The following is a 19,540-nucleotide window of genomic DNA, read 5'->3' as shown; positions in this document are numbered from 1 at the left end:
TATTTGACACCAGATCGATGTTGGGCGGGGCCCAATTAAGGGCAGAGGCCCAATATGTGCTTATTACGTATGTTATATGGTATTTTGGGGAATTCATTAATATTTGTACTTACGGTTTTCGATTTATATTTCAGGTACTTTTGGTTCAAATTGTAAGAGTCTGGGATGATTGCAGAGCACACACCACCTCACTTCATCTTGGCTGTATGACAATGTTTTGGATTACCATTTTACTAATTTTAAAAATGATATTTTTGGGTCTTATTTTTGAGACGTTACAAATTGATATCAGAGCCTTAGTTTGAGGGATTCGGACATACTCTCGGGTGTGTCTGAACTCAAACTGAGGATTTGTTAAAAAAATTCAAAAAAAAAGGGAAATATTTTTACAGAAAAGGGTTTACTAACACAAGTAAGGGTGTGGGGGATGCAATCGACCGAGCTCAAGTAAGTTTTCCCAAAATACTCATACATGTTATCTAATATGATTTGATTTGTGAATCTGTGAATCGCATGCTAGTTAGGGCTAATGATATGCTCAGTGTTTGCATGATAGAATTCTAGGACAGGTACTTTTGTATGCTTATTGTATGAGCATGTAGACCAGTACTGATCAGTCAGTGATATGATGGCTTGATTAGGTTATGCTTGGTTCTGATTACTCGATGTAATTTTTTGTTGTTAGTGATATGTAATTGTATTTGTGAGCATGTTAGAGGGAGCAGGTAGGAGTCCCCTCTACTGCAGATGGCAGAGAGTGGTGTGGTGGTTGTCCTAGGAGAACCTAGGAAGAGATTTAGTGTCGGGAACCTTATATTGATGAGAGTTAATAGTATGGATAAAGAGTGACCTGGCGGATTCAAGGAAAACCTTGAGGAAACTACGGATAGATGTGCAAGGCAATATGGGACCGTACTAACAGAAGCAGAGAATTCGTACTCGAGTCAAGGAGAGCTGCGATGAAACCAGGAAACTTGTGGAGTATAAGATCACTCAACAAGATATATATATATATATATATATATATATATATATATATATATATATATATATATATATATATATATATATATATGTGTGTGTGTGTGTGTGTGTGTGTGTGTATGTGTGTATGTGTATTGTGATGGTTTGTATGGTCTATTTTCAGTATGTGCCTCTTCGAGGCAGACCGGTTGGTATTTCTGGTGCTAGTGAGGGCTCAAGCCCAGGTTTGGGAGCCGGACAGTTGGATGATCAAACACAGGAGTTCATTACGTCTGAGATTATGCCTTGCATTCTCGAGCAGACTCCTGTGATCTTCGGTACGATCAAGTAGGGTATGGTGGAGCTGTTGGAGGAGCGTTTGGGCTCTTTCCATTCTGAGATGGTGACCTTGATAGGGGCGCATTCATTGACCTTCATGGAGTTTTGGGCATGTGAGGCTCTTGACTACTACGAGGAGAAGAAACCGACAGCAAGTAGGTAATGGTTAGCAGATGTTGCTAACGTATTTCGCACCAGCAGTTGTGTGGATTGGCAGTATCCTAACCATGATGAAGTAAGTCGATGGGTTGTGTTTGGTATGTCAAACCTAACAAACAAAAAATGGGAAATAAAAATCAATTCTTGTTTGAAAATGGTAGTAGTAGTGTTGTTAAAATCTCGACTAGGTTCTGAATCTCCAATTAGTCCTTAGGCGTTACCCAGCCGACTAGAAGACCCCTAGATATTAATCTATGCCTACACAATGAGCGAAGCAATAGAAAACGATGAAATTTTAACATTTTGAAGAAGTTCTATGTCAACAAAAACTATTTGAGGAATGACTAGTGTTGTATTAATCATAATAACCTATTTGTTATGATATTAGTGGTATTTACGAACTTTGTTACGAAATTAGTCATCTTTAATTATTTCTAAATTCAACAAGTTAGCGATTTAGGGTCCCCGATGAATCCCTCAATTAATCCCAACCTAGCCGATTAACCCCTTAACCTCAGTCCATCCACCGACTAGCTAATGTCGAGTGTTTTTTACAACTTTAGGTAGTATATAGTAAATATGTGTAACATCCTGTTTGTTAAATAAATAAGTAGATAAAAAATCAATAATAATAGTAGCCTTGAATGTGGAATAATTCATAAAACCGGGACATATATGAGGAACATAACGCACAACATTTGATCATATACGAAGATTAGGACACGGTCCAACCATTCAAAACTGGTGATGGGTTTTGGTCATAAGACATCCTATGTGCTCATACAAACCCTAATGTTTGGATCTAGGTTTCTCTATTGTACATGCTTTGAATCCAAGACTATAAACCCTAATTCTAGCATATGGAAATCAATATTAACATATAATTAGTTTTAAGATATTACCTTGATTGTTATGTAGCAATAACAATCCCAATTCCTCCTTGAATTGGCTTTGGAAGGCTTAGAGTCACAAGTGTCACTCCTCTAATGGCTTACAAACACCAAGAGCAAATGGAGAAGGTATAAAGAGAGAGGAGAGGTGTTAGAATTCGTCCCTAGGACTTCTTGGGAAGGGTTGGACGAATTCATGAGCCTTAGGGGGTTTATATAGGTGTAAAGATTAGGGTTTTAGTCCTTATCCTTATCTAGTTGCTTGTCCACCAAGCATCCATAAGATAAGTCCTAGAAATCCTTATCCTAGTCGAATTCTAAAGGATTTACACCTCAAATTCGTTCACCATATATATAAGATAATCCTTACCTTATTTTGTAACTATCACATAATTACAATTCAGCCCCTCTAGTTTAATTAATTACACTTGATCACAAAATTAATTCTTAATTAATTATTGACCAATATTAATTAAACAAATATGATTTCTCCTTTAATATATTATTCTTATAACATATTAATAAATCATAATAACCTCTCTCTCTATTTATTTCTCCAATCAAGTTGCTTTGGTGAAGGCAACCCAAAAGGACCATGCACCATCGGGTCAAGTACATACCAAAATAGTTATGGACTTAGACACTAATCCAACAGTCTCCCACTTGGATAAGTCTAATAACTATTATGCGTATGACTTCAGATCCTGATCTGCAATCGTAGCTTTCCAAAGCCGCTGTCAACTCTGATCCTATCAGATACGCGTGTCCTTAGATAAGGGATCATATATTCTTCCATTCTAGATATCATATGAGAAATGATTTCAAATCATTTTCTTTGTACTATATCTCGATTTCTGATTTATGACGACAGACTAATTGAACAAATCAAATTAGCCCTAGCCCAGCCGAGCATTTACATTTGTCATCACTAAACCATCGAGGGGCCCAAAGATATCGCTTTTATCCTACTTTGGATAAAAGGAATGGATAAACTTTGATACAATGTTTGCTTGTACTCAAGCACCGAATCACACACAACAATATGTTTTATAACACCAAGTTACTAGTGCTTTTACATATTATCAATGTGCAACCGATTTGCAAGATACAACTCACACATCTCGGTTTCAAGAATATAAGATGTTATCGTCTCACCAATCACTCGTGATACAATCCATGGAGTGATCCAAGTGAGCGTGGGTCTAATCCAATGCTCAAATCACATTCATAAGCACTCATGAACGTTCTAGCAAACATTTGCTTATGTCTAATACTTTTCTAGACATTCCACACACCAATTCATGACAGTCTTCATTCATATCTACTTTCAACATATGAACGACTGTGGCCCGTTCGAATAATTCGATTATTCTTAATAAACTCAATTATTCTGGAAGTCAAAACAGGCAAATGTGAAACACAAGAATAATACTAATCCCATGTGGCCTCAACCCTTTGAGTATAAATAAAACACCTTTTATTTATCACCATATTGATTACTCATTATTTGTAGTTTCGGGTAATCAACTTCTTACTTGAATTACAACACTTGTCCCATGCTCCTAGCATGCACACAATGTTTACCTATGGTTCTTACTTTGTGAAATAGATCACATTGAACACATTTCCAATCATTCTCATTTCACAACTCCAAATCCTTTTCATAAGTGAAAGAATATCAAATTCTTGCTACTTATAGAATATGCTAGATTCTAACATTTTATGCAATGATCTCTTTTGTAATGTCACTACACCAAAGTCACAAAGACTGTTGCCAATGATATTACAAAGTCTTCTATCGGAGATTGTTACAAGACAATTCCATAGATGTGATGTCTCTCACTTAAAGTACTTTCTTTGAACATCCTTTTGCATAGAAGTTTCTAATCTAGTCATAGATTTCTCAATATTCAATTCCCAATATGGACACACTTCCATATGTTCCATATGACAACTCATTCTTAATAGAATCTTATCTGTTCGTAATGATGTCGATATGGTCCATCCAATATGGAAACATTTCCATATTTTCCAATACTATACTTCCAACTACTCACAAGCGACCAATCCTCGTCGAACTTGGATTGTCCTTTGATAGTTGTTTAATTATTTTAGTCCAAACCGATTCTAGTCCTTTTTCCCTCTAAATGTGCTCGACATTTGGAAAATTTTAGAATGGTCAAACATTAAAGCATTTGCAATCGATCCTATACCCGAAGCGTATGGGACACGACGCATAATGTTTTATTTGCTATGTTCTCAAAATTCGAATTGTGAAGAGGGATGCCGTAATCATAATCGAAATTTTAAGAACACACTTTGTACCTTTGACTAAATTTTATTAACATTTCTCAACCTAAACCTTTAGATTTGAAATGAAGCATAATATTCTCTCCCTTAATTATAGCAAAACAACTCTTCAACTATTGCGACTTTGCAAAGTATGACTCTTGTTTTCTATAATTAATATTGCTAATCTTGCAATACTTTCCTTAATAATCATACAATCATAACTTTTATGCTCCTACTATCTTGATGATTATTATAAAACATAACACTTATGCTCCCACTAGCTTCGACATGTATTCATAAACATCTTAACTTTCAGAAAAACAATGCTTATTGAATTTCTTAAGTTCATGTTTCTAATACTTAGTGCTTTAATAATCTTTTATCAATGTTTCTTGAACTTATACACATTTGCCTTCGATAGTTCATATGTGTGTCTAAACAATTAAGACTAATTGCCAAACCTCACAATTCAAATTATGGAAAGGGATGCCGTAACCATAATTGAATTCGAGAATGCAATTTTACAATCACTATCTTCTTAAAATCTGTCTTAGTGAAAGCATTTCCTCACAATCATTTTCATGAAAGAGGAAATCTTATGACACTTAGATTTAAACAGTGTATTTGTTCCTATCCATGTGAATTTGTCAAAACCAAAGTTTACGACAAATTCAAACTCTTATGGATCGAACTTTCTTGATCTCGATTTCTTGCCTTTATGGTAGCACAGCTGCCCACCACGTCTTCCAAGTAGTTAAGCTGCTCACCCTTTCCTATCAATGTACCTTTCATTGATTAAGGTGCTTTGCCTTTTATGCGTTCAAAATGAGAACTCATAGAACTCACATGCACAATTAACTCGATTGGATTGGCACAGAATCAAAATAATGTCAACACGATAGGTTGTAAACCTCAACTTGTGTGCTAGTGATGATCGATAAGGTTTATTTGATTTGTTCTTGAAACCTTTCAAGACCATTAAGACTCCCACTGACTCCTTGACATATAAGATTCTCTTGTCAAAAACCATTTCTTGACAAACAAATATTCAAGAGTTAGTGTAGCTTTTATCAAAAGACTTCATAAATTGGTCCTAGTTGGTCTTTGTCTTATCCAAGACATCACAACTTTCCACATTTAATGAAAGTTACAAACCTTCTTAATACCTTTCACTCAATGTCACAATCTTAACTTTAAGACTTGTTATTGGAACGAAGTATGATTGACTTATTGATTTAACCATTTCTTCAATTCTTGATTCCTCTTCTTAGACATACAATTATACTAAGACTCACTTAGAGGATCAATTGAGGTATGGTTCTTAATCACTAAGACATATCATAAAGCATAAAAGGTACTCTCCCTTCATCTTAGAATGGAGAAACTTTTATCTTTCTGCCTATTTGATTCTTCTTATTCGTTCTGCTATTGATTTAAACTCTTTAATCAATTCAGAATTACACCTAATCATGTAAGTATAATCATATTTACTAAACCTTTAGTAAATCATGATGAATATCATTTTTACTCTTATGGTGGACTTGATCAACACGCAACATTGTGTGCTCGATCTCTTAGTCCTTCACTTGACACCTTGTCAACGAATTAGTCTAATTTCCATATATGAAATTTCTCATTCATCGTGCAACCAAGTTGCATGATTCTAAATTTCTGTCCAATTGAAACTTGAGCGACGAGAAAACTCTCCCTATTTGGTAAATTCTCGACTTTTCCATAAACACCATAAATAAGAATCATATCCATTTGTTGTAGAAATATGCAAACACCAATTTTCATAACGATTTCATTGCAAGGAAATAAACAAATAAATAAATAAGTCAAACGAAAATTTATTTTATTTATAAAAGCAGCGGAAAACAAATGTCCTTACAATGCAAAATCCATTGAAAACTATGTATTTCAAAAGAAAATTTCTAACAACTCTATCATAACTATCTAAGCTCAAAATCTAATCTTCAAGTCCATGCGATCAAGATCCATTCCTTGTGATTAGATTCATCTTGTTCTTTCACCAAGCTTCCTTTCTTTTCACCGATCCTGTAAAACATTCAAATGCAATCTTATCACATTATGTATTAAGAATTAATGAATAGGAACTTAATGGAGTTAGATAGTGGATTTTACCTGAAGCGCAGCCATACTCTTTGACTCTCCCAGCTTCTGGACTCTTCAGGCTCTTTGGGCAGACTTGTATCCAATGCCCTTTCATTTGGCAGTAAACGCAGGTCGGTTCTCCGAGAACGTCCTCGGAAGCATGGTTGGTTGACTGTCCCAACAAATACGCTCCATTGCTTCGCCAAATCATTTCTGATTCAGCAGCAATGAGCATGTAAGTTAGGTCAATGAGGTTGTCGTCATGATTCATCATATAATACTTTCTTTTGAACTCATTATATGATTTAGGAAGTGACTGCAAAACCCAATTTACAGCCAACTCATCTGGGAATGACACACCCAACATTATCAACCTATCAATGTGTGATTTCATTCCTAGAACGTGGGCACACACGGGTTTACCATCTTCATGTTTCATTTCCAATAGGGCTTTAGTGATATTGAACCTTTCAATTCTTCGATCTTGTGGGCTAGGGAGAACAATAGGAGGAGGAGGAGGAATTGAAGCATGATTTCTCGTTCCTCGATTGAATCGTGGAATATCATCTTCATGTGGAATGCTTGTTCCACGGGATTTGGGAAGACCATAGTTGTCGAACTTTGACATCTACAAAACGGGAGAAAAACAAATTCAAGTTAGTTGTTAGGTTGAGTCCTTAGTAAATCACCCAAATGAGATACTAAGGCTAGGACCCAACACAATATTCTACAACTCGGGAGAGGGATGCCGTAACCCTAATTGCAGAATATTTGAAGGTAAGTGAATGACGATTCACTAATTTCCATCACGAAAAACGAAAAAGAAATTTAAGTTTTAAATCTATGAAAACTCCTAGATCCTTTGAGATTCATTGAACTTTCAATGGCATGTTTAAATCTCGATATGCCCCTCTTGTTTGTGACTGGGATGCCGAGGATCACAAAGTGGGTGTGAATAACCATGCAAACTTACATGGTGCCCTCACATGTTACGGTCGCCTATTCGATGTGCCGGTAAAACACACACGCTCCACCGAACTATGACAAACATTGAGTCACCCTTTGCTACCTTTGCTTAGACCCATTTAGTGTGCCGGTTAACCACACATGCTCCACTAACGTCTTCGCAAGGGCACAAAGTGTAATTTCATGGAATTGCATCAATTCACTTTTGCCTAAGTAACTAAGATTGGGAATTATATGAAAACATTTAGTTACTTTTATACTTCATTATACTTATAATGGAAGGTTTTGTCCTATCCTACCCGTTCGGCTAACGACCTTCCACTGGTCAAGAGTGCGGTGGGTAAGAGTGGATACCCATTCAATCGCCATTTTATAGGCAATTTCCTTAAACACCCCTTATAGACTAGCTTCGTGAATGAGGCCTACTAACGGTAAGACTGACTTTTACTCATACATATATATAATGTTAGACTTTTAATGTTATATATAGTATAGGGTGTATTTTACACTTTTAAAATATTAGGTGGTTCAATTTAACAATTATACTTTTAATTCACTTAAATTGTAAACCTAAACTTTTATGGATTTATTAAACCTCCTTTAATTATACACCTTAATTAATTAATAAAACCATAAGGGTGTGATTTGAACTTTTTTCAAAACAATACTAGGGTTTTAGAATTTAACATTCCTAATTAAACTTTTAATCAACTTTTAAATTCCAAAACTTGAGGGCAAGTTTTGAAACATTTCAACACATTAGGTTTTAGAATTTAAATATACATCAAAATTAAACCATTTAATCAAAATTTAAATTCCAAAACTTGAGGGCAAGTTTTGAAACCTTTTTCAAAACATTAGGGTTTCAACTATTTAAATTTCAAAACAACAAACTTTTGGGGTTCAAATTTAAACTATAAAACTTAAAGGGCAAAATATGAAACTTTTCATAACATCAAGGATCAAATAACAAATAATTCAAATTAACATTTAATCACATAATTATCCATATTTGATTTATTTAATGATTTCTTGCAAAACAATTTATCAATTTACTCAAAATAATTAATCAATTATCTTATAAGGAAACAATTATCTTATTAATTGATAAATATCTTCAATTAGATCAAAATTATAGTCAAATATATCATATAATCGGATTAATAATGATCTAACATGATAAAGTAACTATCCATAAGCAAAAACAGCAAGAAATCCCGAAGTACCCTCCATCTGACGAGCCGACTCGCCGAGTCAGGCATGGACTCGTCGAGTCACCTTGGACTCGGCGAGTTCATCTATGGACTCGGCGAGTCCAGCCTCCAGAAACACAAAATTCGAAATTTTCAAACATATCAAGCATCAATACAATAGAAACCAATCAAGGCTCTGATACCACTGATGGGTTTTGGTCATAAGACATCCTATGTGCTCATACAAACCCTAATGCTTGGATCTAGGTTTCTCTATTGTACATGCTTTGAATCCAAGACTATAAACCCTAATTCTAGCATATGGAAATCAATATTAACATATAATTAGGTTTAAGATATTACCTTGATTGTTATGTAGCAATAACAATCCCAATTCCTCCTTGAATTGGCTTTGGAAGGCTTAGAGTCACAAGTGTCACTCCTCTAATGGCTTACAAACACCAAGAGCAAATGGAGAAGGTATAAAGAGAGAGGAGAGGTGTTAGAATTCGTCCCTAGGACTTCTTGGGAAGGGTTGGACGAATTCATGAGCCTTAGGGGGTTTATATAGGTGTAAAGATTACGGTTTTAGTCCTTATCCTTATCTAGTTGCTTGTCCACCAAGCAACCTTAAGATAAGTCCTAGAAATCCTTATCCTAGTCGAATTCTAAGGGATTTACACCTCAAATTCGTTCACCATATATATAAGATAATCCTTACCTTATTTTGTAACTATCACATAATTACAATTCAACCCCTCTAGTTTAATTAATTACACTTGATCACAAAATTAATTCTTAATTAATTATTGACCAATATTAATTAAACAAATATGATTTCTCCTTTAATATATTATTCTTATAACATATTAATAAATCATAATAACCTCTCTCTCTATTTATTTCTCCAATCAAGTTGCTTTGGTGAAGGCAACCCAAAAGGACCATGCACCATCGGGTCAAGTACATACCAAAATAGTTATGGACTTAGACACTAATCCAACAACTGGGTCATATATGGCTAAAAGAGCCCGATTCCAATCCCCAAACCGGGTCATATAAAGATTAAATATGGACCGGTTTCATTCAAATAACCGAGTCTTTTTCAAACTTGCAAAAACCAACTATAATCACATTACCGGACAACATGATTATAAAAATGTTGTGTTGCTGAGATGAGTTCATCCCTTTGACAATTTTGCCCCTGGTTTTGTCTTGCATCTGTGTGGTGGTTTCTTTTGGAGTTGCTGGCATACTTTCTTGATCTTCTCTGGTTCTATTTGTGATCCTGGTTGCTGATTGCATTCTAGATGTTGGTGTGTTTTATTGCTTTCTTGACCATTTTGCCCCTGCCTGGCAATTTTTGGTGTGGTGCTTGATTACTGATGTTTTCTCCCTCTATTGATCTGTTTGCTTTTGTTCTGGTCTGCTATGCTCTCCATGTTGATGGTGGAATAGATATTTGCTATTTGGACCTTTTTACCCTTGTGGGGTGTTTTTCTTATTGTTTTTAGTTCTTTGTATGTTTTGCTTTTGTTTGTTTGATTCTTCTTGTTGCTCATTATTTTACTTTGTTCCAGCTTCATTCTTGTGTGTTGTTTACTAAAGTCATAGTTGAAAAAAAGAATTCATTAATCCACATTTATATTTGCTAAAAGAAGTCAAAACACCCGGTTGTAGAATATGGGTCATATAACTTCCTAGTAAGCGTGTTCTGTAGTAATACTAATAGAACCCGGTTGTTTTTCTCGAGACAGGGTCATATACCTATACGACTAAAAGTCCCGGTTGTTATGCTGGGAACCGGTTTCCTTAAGTGAGCATATATCCCGGTTTGTTAGAATGAACCGGGTCATATTGGTTGTTCCCTTTTAAGTCCTGGTTTTTTAATAATATATCGCAGTTTTTCTCGAAACCAGGTTCTAATTGGCGAGTCCTGTAAAGCCTTTTGTAGTAGTGAGCTTCTTGCATTTCAAGCTCAAAAGCCTAAAAATATCCAATACACAATTTACATCAGCATTAAATCTCCTCGCAAAACCAATTTGATGATTGTCATTTTTTTATCCGTCAATGTAACAATTACATATTCTACTAATTTGATTAACTAGAGTGATTAAATCCTAATTCAAGAGACCAACATGAACCGAACCAAAATCAAACATTAGATTAAAACAGGACGGGTATTACTATATACAAACATGAATTAAAAAACAATACCACTGATTACTTGCATAAAAGGTCGACGTCGATGCAAAACTGAAATCTAAAGTTTTACCCATAAATGGCTAAAAACGAAACAAAAACTGTTAATCTGAAAAAAAAAAAAAAAAAAAGAGTAAAAATCTTAACTTGCAAAACTTAATAAACGAGTCTCTAATCGTGGTCTTCGGATCTCGAAAATCGCTAGAAAGTCGCCTAAATCACCTAGAAGAAAAGGCTAAAAGTGTTATGTTTATAGAGATAAGCGTCATCAAGATAAGCACTCGGGAGGAAAATATGATCGTGTTTTTGGAAACACAGTTACAACGTGTAACTGTGAAAAAATGTCCCGAATTGAATCGATAAAATAAAGTACAATGCTACAATGCTATTAACGGTTTCAAATTAATAACCCATGATTTGAATTCCAAAACATACAAATAAAAAAATCAATGTTCAACTTGTTCCAACAATTCTAGTAACTTTACATTTTTTTTTGTTCGTTCCAAGGTACCCGTATTTTGTACATTCCAGCAACAACATTTTCTTAAACTCATTTATCAAAAATACATGTGACATGATTTGGTATAACGGTTAACTACTACTTAGTAACAATGAATGATAATACCAAGCCTCAAAATATTTATGATCAACAACATTGTTGTTAACAATCAGTTTAAACAAGTGGTCAAGGAAAGTGAAAACAATAAGAACCTACTTTCATGTCCATATTTAATATACAGTCTGTTTTCTTGGGAAAATTTCAAACACTAGCAATCTACTTACATTTTATAATACAATATAGATATTATGAAATGCAATACTGAAAGACACAACAAAGATCATCCGTTGTATCCATTGTATCCATTGTTCAAGGGTCCTGACAAAAATACACAGTCGGGCATCTACATAACGACCAACGTGTGACATTCACAACGCTGCCAACAAATGGTCATATACCGTATAACTATTCATCCCCATTCTTAACCCCAAGTTCTTGAGTATGTAATTGTACTTGGAGCTTCTAGAAACAAGGTTTGAGTATGTTGTTGTACTTGGAGCGGCTAGCAACAAGGTATTGCGACTGGACAAAGAACTACACTAATATTCGTCATTTCTTGACCCCTCATATAACATTACATATATGTAGTTCCCTTATGATATATTCCATACAATATACAATTACACCAACAAGTACTTATACAATAAGTTTTATCAACCATACGAGTTCCAACACAGGATAGTTTCCATCATCCAACTTAAACCCAAGCCAAAATTAGAAATTATCGAAGACGTCTTAAGAATTAATTATATCAAATTTATTCATCAACACAAAGTATAACCAAGAAATATAATAACCAAACAATGCATCGATTAGAATAAATCATAACCAATTCATATAAAAATTACAATCATTTAACAATTAATTTTAGATATTCTTTTAAAACAGAGCGATATTATGAGTACGTTAGACTTATTGGTAGTTTATTAAAAAAAAAACAATAGAAGTAAGACCCTAATTTGGAGCCTTTCTCAAGAAAAAGGTGCCGCGTGTAGAGAGAGAGGTGTTAGAAAACAGGGATACTTTGTGGACGCGGGAAGAAATTATCCGGATCAACTTTGGCCTTGATTCGAATCAACTTCTGAAAATTGTCCCTTTTCCGGTACCTCTCACCCCAAAGACTGGCTTCTTCATAATTAGAACTTCCAACACCCAAATCTAGATCATTGTAGTTGGAATATGCTTCTCTTGGGTTCTTTGAGACATAAGGCGTCAGTAACTCGTCCAAGCTTCGAAGCCACATTATTCTCTTGAGCGATGTAGGGGTCGTGTCTGAAGTTTGACCGTTAAAATTAACAGTCTTGAGAATCTGTAACAACACCCCAGCTCTATGAGGATATGGAATTGCTGACTCTGAGTAATCAGCCATCCTTCCGCCAAAAGGATTGATCATGAGAAGTGCCGATCCGTCGTTTTGCATGAGCTTTCTCCATATCTTTCTTAGACCGCGTATGGGAATTGGTGTCCGGACATAGTCTGATTTGCTTTTATTGTTCAGCTTGGCTATAGCAGACCGGTTCGTGAGGATCTCAATTGGGGTGGAGCTTGGCAGGCCCCAAAACACAACGGTCGATTGGATGCTTCTAATTTCTTCACAAATCTCTCGTCTAACACCGAGCTCAGGAAATTTTTCGTCCAGCAACGGAAGCAATGTGTCCCTTGTGCCCTGATAAATTCCTTCGAACATAATCCGTATGGTTTTCTTGGTGGTGTTGCCAATATATTCGGCAAACACCTGAGTTCTTATGTGTAGATTTCTATCAATAGTTGGCGCAACGTATTGATATTTATGGAAAATTTTGGTTGCCCCTTCTTCCAAAGTTTTATTCAGTATGAATACAGTTACTTTTTCTGGAACCGGAACCAACCTGAGCTTCCATGCGAGAACGATTCCAAAACTGGAAGCACCACCTCCTCGTATTGCCCAAAACAAATCCTTACCCATGGACTTCCTGTCAAGAATATTTCCATTGACATCCATAAAGCGAACGTCCACAACATTATCAGCAGCAGTACCATATTTCCTCAGTAGGTTTCCGTAGCCACCACCGCCCATGTACCCGCCAACACCCACCGTGGGGCAAACACCTGCCGGGAAATACAAGGTGTCGGTCTTCTGAGAAATACTGTAATAGAGTTCACCAAGCACAGCACCTGGCTGGACCCATGCGCTCCTGTTAGCTACGTCCACGTCTATAGACCTCATGTTGGTGAAATCAAGCATAACAAAGGGAACATCAGCAGTGTATGATAGGCCTTCATAGTCATGGCCCCCACTCCTGATCCTCATCTCGTACCCATGTTTCTTTGCGCAGAATAGAGCCTTTTGGACAAGTGTTTCATCCACAGGTGTCACGATGATTGATGGTTTAGGAGTCGAGGGTTTAAGGAACCTAGTGTTTTGCACTGCGACTTGCCAAATGGGAATGAAAGAAGCATTGACAGGTGTGATAATGAGCTGCTGAGAGAAGGAGGTGACATTGTTGGATTTGGGCTGTATGCAACTTATGAAATTTTCCGTACCTGGTGTAACATCAACAAGGGAAGATAAGTTTGCCCATGAGTTAGAAAAGGAAAGACAAAGAACCAGAAGGAAGACACAGGAGCGTATTTGAGAGTACTTCTTCATCTTAATTTGATTGGTTTGAATATCGATGCCAGTGTCTTATTTATAAACACTATATATAGGGCATACAGTTGACTTCAAAAACGGGATATAAAAATGGTGAATTCAAATGGGGTTAGAAAAAACCTAGAAGCAGCTTGCTGATTAGAATTTATCAAAAGGTTTTAAATGGAAATTGATTATGATCGTAAGTGGCGTCTTCAAACTAATTAAAAGCTAAATAAATTATCCTTAATTTTACATTATACTATATGTTGTGTGTGTCTGTGTGTCTGTGTGTTTAAACTAAATTCACATAACGATTCACAAAACAAAATTCTTTAGTCAATGCTGACCTAAACACATTGAGTTGAAATGGTAAATTGCGACCTCACATTCTGATTCCTAACGGAATAGTCAATTCCGCTCTCTATATATCTATCATGATACACTTGATTAGTTAACGTAGATTCCATTTCATGTTTTCAACAAGAAAATTGCGGTCTGGATAGTAAAGTTTTTTAGGTATTAATCTCGTCAAATATACTCATTTAATTTTCAAAAGTGTTTAAGATATGTGCTTCCTGTTAACGACGACCATTCATAAGTAATTACAAGTTCGAAAATTTCAATAATACCCTTTGAATCAAAAGTCAACGGAGGAAATAATGAAAACACTAATTACAAAATATACGATAATTTGGTGACTCAGATCTATATATGGCATTTTCTTATTAATTTATAAAGAATAGAGAGGATGATGACTTCATATCGGGTTATAATTAATATTTAATGAGAACTCAAATGGAGTTAGAAAAACCGACCCTAGAAGGACCTTGGTGATTTGAATTCTAAAAAGGTTTTAATTAAATGAAATTCATTAATAAGATCATAAGTGGCGTACGTGTTAAAAGCAAATTATGTTATCCTAAACTTAAGTTATATATGTATGTATGCATGCATTTATGTATGTATGTATGTATGTGTTTGTAAAGCTAAATTGAAATAACTCAATAAGCATCCACAAAAACAGCATTCTTTAGTCAACATCCTTAATTGCTGATCTAAGCATATTGAGCTGAAATAGTAAAATATGACCTGGCAATCTGTTTTCTAATGGAATAGTCAAATAGAATCTAAGATGCAGTTGATTTCGTTATAATATATCGATTCCGCGATTCAAAAAGAAAACTGCCGCATAGATAATATGAAATTGTTTTCAGGTAATGTACGTTGTTTAACTTTTTGTTGAATGTTCAGGAATACGTAATTCAGATATGTGCTTCTTGTTAAGGACGAGCTATTACTTTTATAATTACAAGTTCTGAAGATGTCAATAATACCATCTGAGTCAAAAGTCAACGAAGGAATAAAAGTCAAGGAAAGATATGTGCTTCCAGTTTTTTTTTCTCATATAGTTTGAACCACGGCATGCATGCAGACTGTTGAGGTTGATTAAAGCTATGATATTTAATATTAGGCTAATGATATGGAGGACTTTAATTCGAAGACTTGGCAAAAGTTTTGTTAGAAGAAATGAAAAAGTTAGAATGGACGTCATTGATTAGAAAATTGTTTTCACGGTATGGTGTCTTATTCTTATAATATTCACAGGCAAATTCCATATTTAATTTTCAATTATTTTATTTTGTCTAAGTGTCCGTTTTAGGCTAGTTTATGTTTCGTTTTGATAGTGCATCAACCCACAATTCATGCCTAGACAAGTATGATACGGTGGCAAATTGTTTATAAGCCTTTGCATTTAAAGGTTTCGAGAACCGATTTAAAGACACCAAACTGATCAAAAGCATAGACGAACATATAAACAACTAAATTTTGTTTGGGCGGGCGGGAAGTTGAACCTTGAAAAACAAGATATTATTATTAATCGTAAGATGGTCATATTTGGGCGATCCTCCATATAAGTCGGTGAATGGTAATGCCTCTACACCTATTTGACACCAGATCGATGTTGGGCGGGGCCCAATTAAGGGCAGAGGCCCAATATGTGTTTATTACGTATGTTATATGGTATTTTGGGGAATTCATTAATATTTGTACTTACGGTTTTCGGTTTATATTTCAGGTACTTTTGGTTCAAATTGTAAGAGTGTGGGATGATTGCAGAGCACACACCACCTCACTTCATCTTGGTTGTATGACAATGTTTTGGATTATCATTTTACTAATTTTAAAAATGATATTTTTGGGTATTATTTTTGAGACGTTACAAATTGATATCAGAGCCTTAGTTTGAGGGATTCGGACATACTCTCGGGTGTGTCTGAACTCAAACTGAGGATTTGTTAAAAAAATTCAAAAAAAAGGGAAATATTTTTACAGAAAAAGGTTTACTAACACAAGTAAGGGTGTGGTGGATGCAATCGACCGAGCTCAAGTAAGTTTTCCCAAAATACTCATACATGTTATCTAATATGATTTGATTTGTGAATCTGTGAATCGCATGCTAGTTAGGGCTAATGATATGCTTAGTGTTTGCATGATAGAATTCTAGGAGAGGTGCTTTTGTATGCTTATTGTATGAGCATGTAGACCAGTACTGATCAGTCAGTGATATGATGCCTTGATTAGGTTATGCTTGGTTCTGATTACTCGATGCTCGAATGTTGCTTGCTTTGTGCTTTTTAGGAGTTCTCACTAACATTAGCTAACTAGTAAGCCAATATGTAAAGTTGCATATGGCGGAAACTAAATAATTTTACAAGGTTAGGTTTTAACTCTATTGGGCAGCTCTTGTTTGACTCCAATCATTGTAGTGTGAGACCTTTCATTCGAAGAATTTTTTGTTGTCAGTGATATGTAATTGTATTTGTGAGCATGTTAGAGGGTGCAGGTAGGAGTCCCCTCTACTGCAGATGGCAGAGAGTGGTGTGGTGGTTGTCCTAGGAGAACCTAGGAAGAGATTTAGTATCGGGAACCCTATATTGATGAGAGTTAATAGTATGGATAAAGAGTGACCTGGCGGATTCAAGGAAAACCTTAAGGAAAGTACGGATAGATGTGCAAGGCAATATGGGACCGTACTAACAGAAGCAGAGAATTCGTACTCGAGTCAAGGAGAGCTGCGATGAAACCTGGAAACTTGTGGAGTATAAGATCACTCAACAATATATATATATATATATATATATATATATATATGTGTGTGTGTGTGTGTGTGTGTGTATTATGATGGTTTGTATCGTCTATTTTCAGTATGTGACTCTTCGAGGCAGACCGGTTGGTATTTCTGGTGCTAGTAAGTGCTTAAGCCCAGGTTTTGGAGCCGGGCAGTTGGATGATCAAACACAGGAGTTCATTACGTCTAAGATTATGCCTTGCATTCTCGAGCAGACTCTTGTGATCTACGGTACGATCAAGTAGGGTATGGTGGAGCTGTTGGAGGAGCGTTTGCGCTCTTTCCATTCTGAGATGGTGACCTTGATAGGGGCGCATTCATTGACCTTCATGGAGTTTTGGGCATGTGAGGCTCTTGACTACTACGAGGAGAAGAAACCGACATCAAGTAGGTAATGGTTAGCAGATGTTGCTAATGTATTTCGCACCAGCAGTTGTGTGGATTGGTAGTATCCTAACCATGATGAAGTAAGTCGATGGGTTGTGTTTGGTATGTCAAACCTAACAAACAAAGAATGGGAAATAAAAATCAATTCTTGTTTGAAAATGGTAGTAGTAGTGTTGTTAAAATCTCGACTAGGTTCTGAATCTCCAATTAGTCCTTAGGCGTTACCCAACCGACTAGAAGACCCCTAGATATTAATCTATGCCTACACAATGAGCGAAGCAATAGCAAACGATGAAATTTTAACATTTTGCAGAAGTTATATGTCAACAAAAACTATTTGAGGAATGACTAGTGTTGTATTAATCATAATAACCTATTTGTTATGATATTAGTGGTATTTACGAACTTTGTTACGAAATTAGTCATCTTTAATTATTTCTAAATTCAACAAGTTAGCGATTTAGGGTCCCCGATGAATCCCTCAATTAATCTCAACCTAGCCGATTAACCCCTTAACCTCAGTCCACCGACTAGCTAACATCGAGTGTTTTTTACAACTTTAGGTAGTACATAGTAAATATGTGTAACATCCCGTTTGTTAAATAAATAAGTAGATAAAAAATCAATAATAATAGTAGCCTTGAATGTGGAATAATTCATAAAACCGGGACATATATGAGGAACATAACGCACAACATTTGATCATATACGAAGATTAGGACACGGTCCAACCATTCAAAACTGGGTCATATATGGCTAAAAGAGCCCGATTCCAATCCCCAAACCGGGTCATATAAAGATTAAATATGGACCGGTTTCATTCAAATAACCGAGTCTTTTTCAAACTTGCAAAAACCAACTATAATCACATTACCGGACAACATGATTATAAAAATGTTGTGTTGCTGAGACGAGTTCATCCCTTTGACAATTTTGCCCCTGGTTTTGTCTTGCATCTGTGTGGTGGTTTCTTTTGGAGTTGCTGGCATACTTTCTTGATCTTCTTTGGTTCTATTTGTGATCCTGGTTGCTGATTGCATTCTAGATGTTGGTGTGTTTTATTGCTTTCTTGACCATTTTGCCCCTACCTGGCAATTTTCGGTGTGGTGCCTGTTTACTGATGTTTTCTCCCTCTATTCATCTGTTTGCTTTTGGTCTGGTCTGCTATGCTCTCCATGTTGATGGTGGAATAGATATTTGCTATTTGGACCTTTTTACCCTTGTGGGGTGTTTTTCTTATTGTTTTTAGTTCTTTGTATGTTTTGCTTTTGTTTGTTTGATTCTTCTTGTTGCTCATTATTTTACTTTGTTCCAGCTTCATTCTTGTGTGTTTTTTACTAAAGTCATAGTTGAAAAAAAGAAGTCATTAATCCACATTTATATTTGCTAAAAGAAGTCAAAACACCCGGTTGTAGAATATGGGTCATATAACTTCCTAGTAAGCATGTTCTGTAGTAATACTAATAGAACCCGGTTGTTTTTCTCGAGACAGGGTCATATACCTATACGACTAAAAGTCCCGGTTGTTATGCTGGGAACCGGTTTCCTTAAGTGAGCATATATCCCGGTTTGTTAGAATGAACCGGGTCATATTGGTTGTTCCCTTTTAAGTCCTGGTTTTTTAATAATATATCGCAGTTTTTCTCGAAACCGGGTTCTAATTGGCGAGTCCTATAAAGCCTTTTGTAGTAGTGAGCTTCTTGCATTTCAAGCTCAAAAGCCTAAAAATAT

General features: G+C 35.7%; 1 protein-coding gene across 1 annotated transcript; it reads right to left on the bottom strand.

Annotated features, from left to right (window-relative positions):
• Positions 1-12,666: 12,666 nt before the first annotated feature.
• Positions 12,667-14,307, bottom strand: LOC128127167 (tetrahydroberberine oxidase-like). The gene has a single exon (XM_052765590.1). The coding sequence runs from the start codon at positions 14,305-14,307 to the stop codon at positions 12,685-12,687; it is 1,623 nt and encodes a 540-aa protein (XP_052621550.1). The 3' UTR covers positions 12,667-12,684.
• Positions 14,308-19,540: the final 5,233 nt, after the last annotated feature.

This window comes from Lactuca sativa, chromosome 1 (genome assembly GCF_002870075.4).
Source record: "Lactuca sativa cultivar Salinas chromosome 1, Lsat_Salinas_v11, whole genome shotgun sequence".
Taxonomy (NCBI): Eukaryota; Viridiplantae; Streptophyta; class Magnoliopsida; order Asterales; family Asteraceae; genus Lactuca; species Lactuca sativa.
The sequence above is the reverse complement of the archived record's forward strand: the minus strand, read 5'-3'. Positions and strand labels throughout refer to the sequence as shown.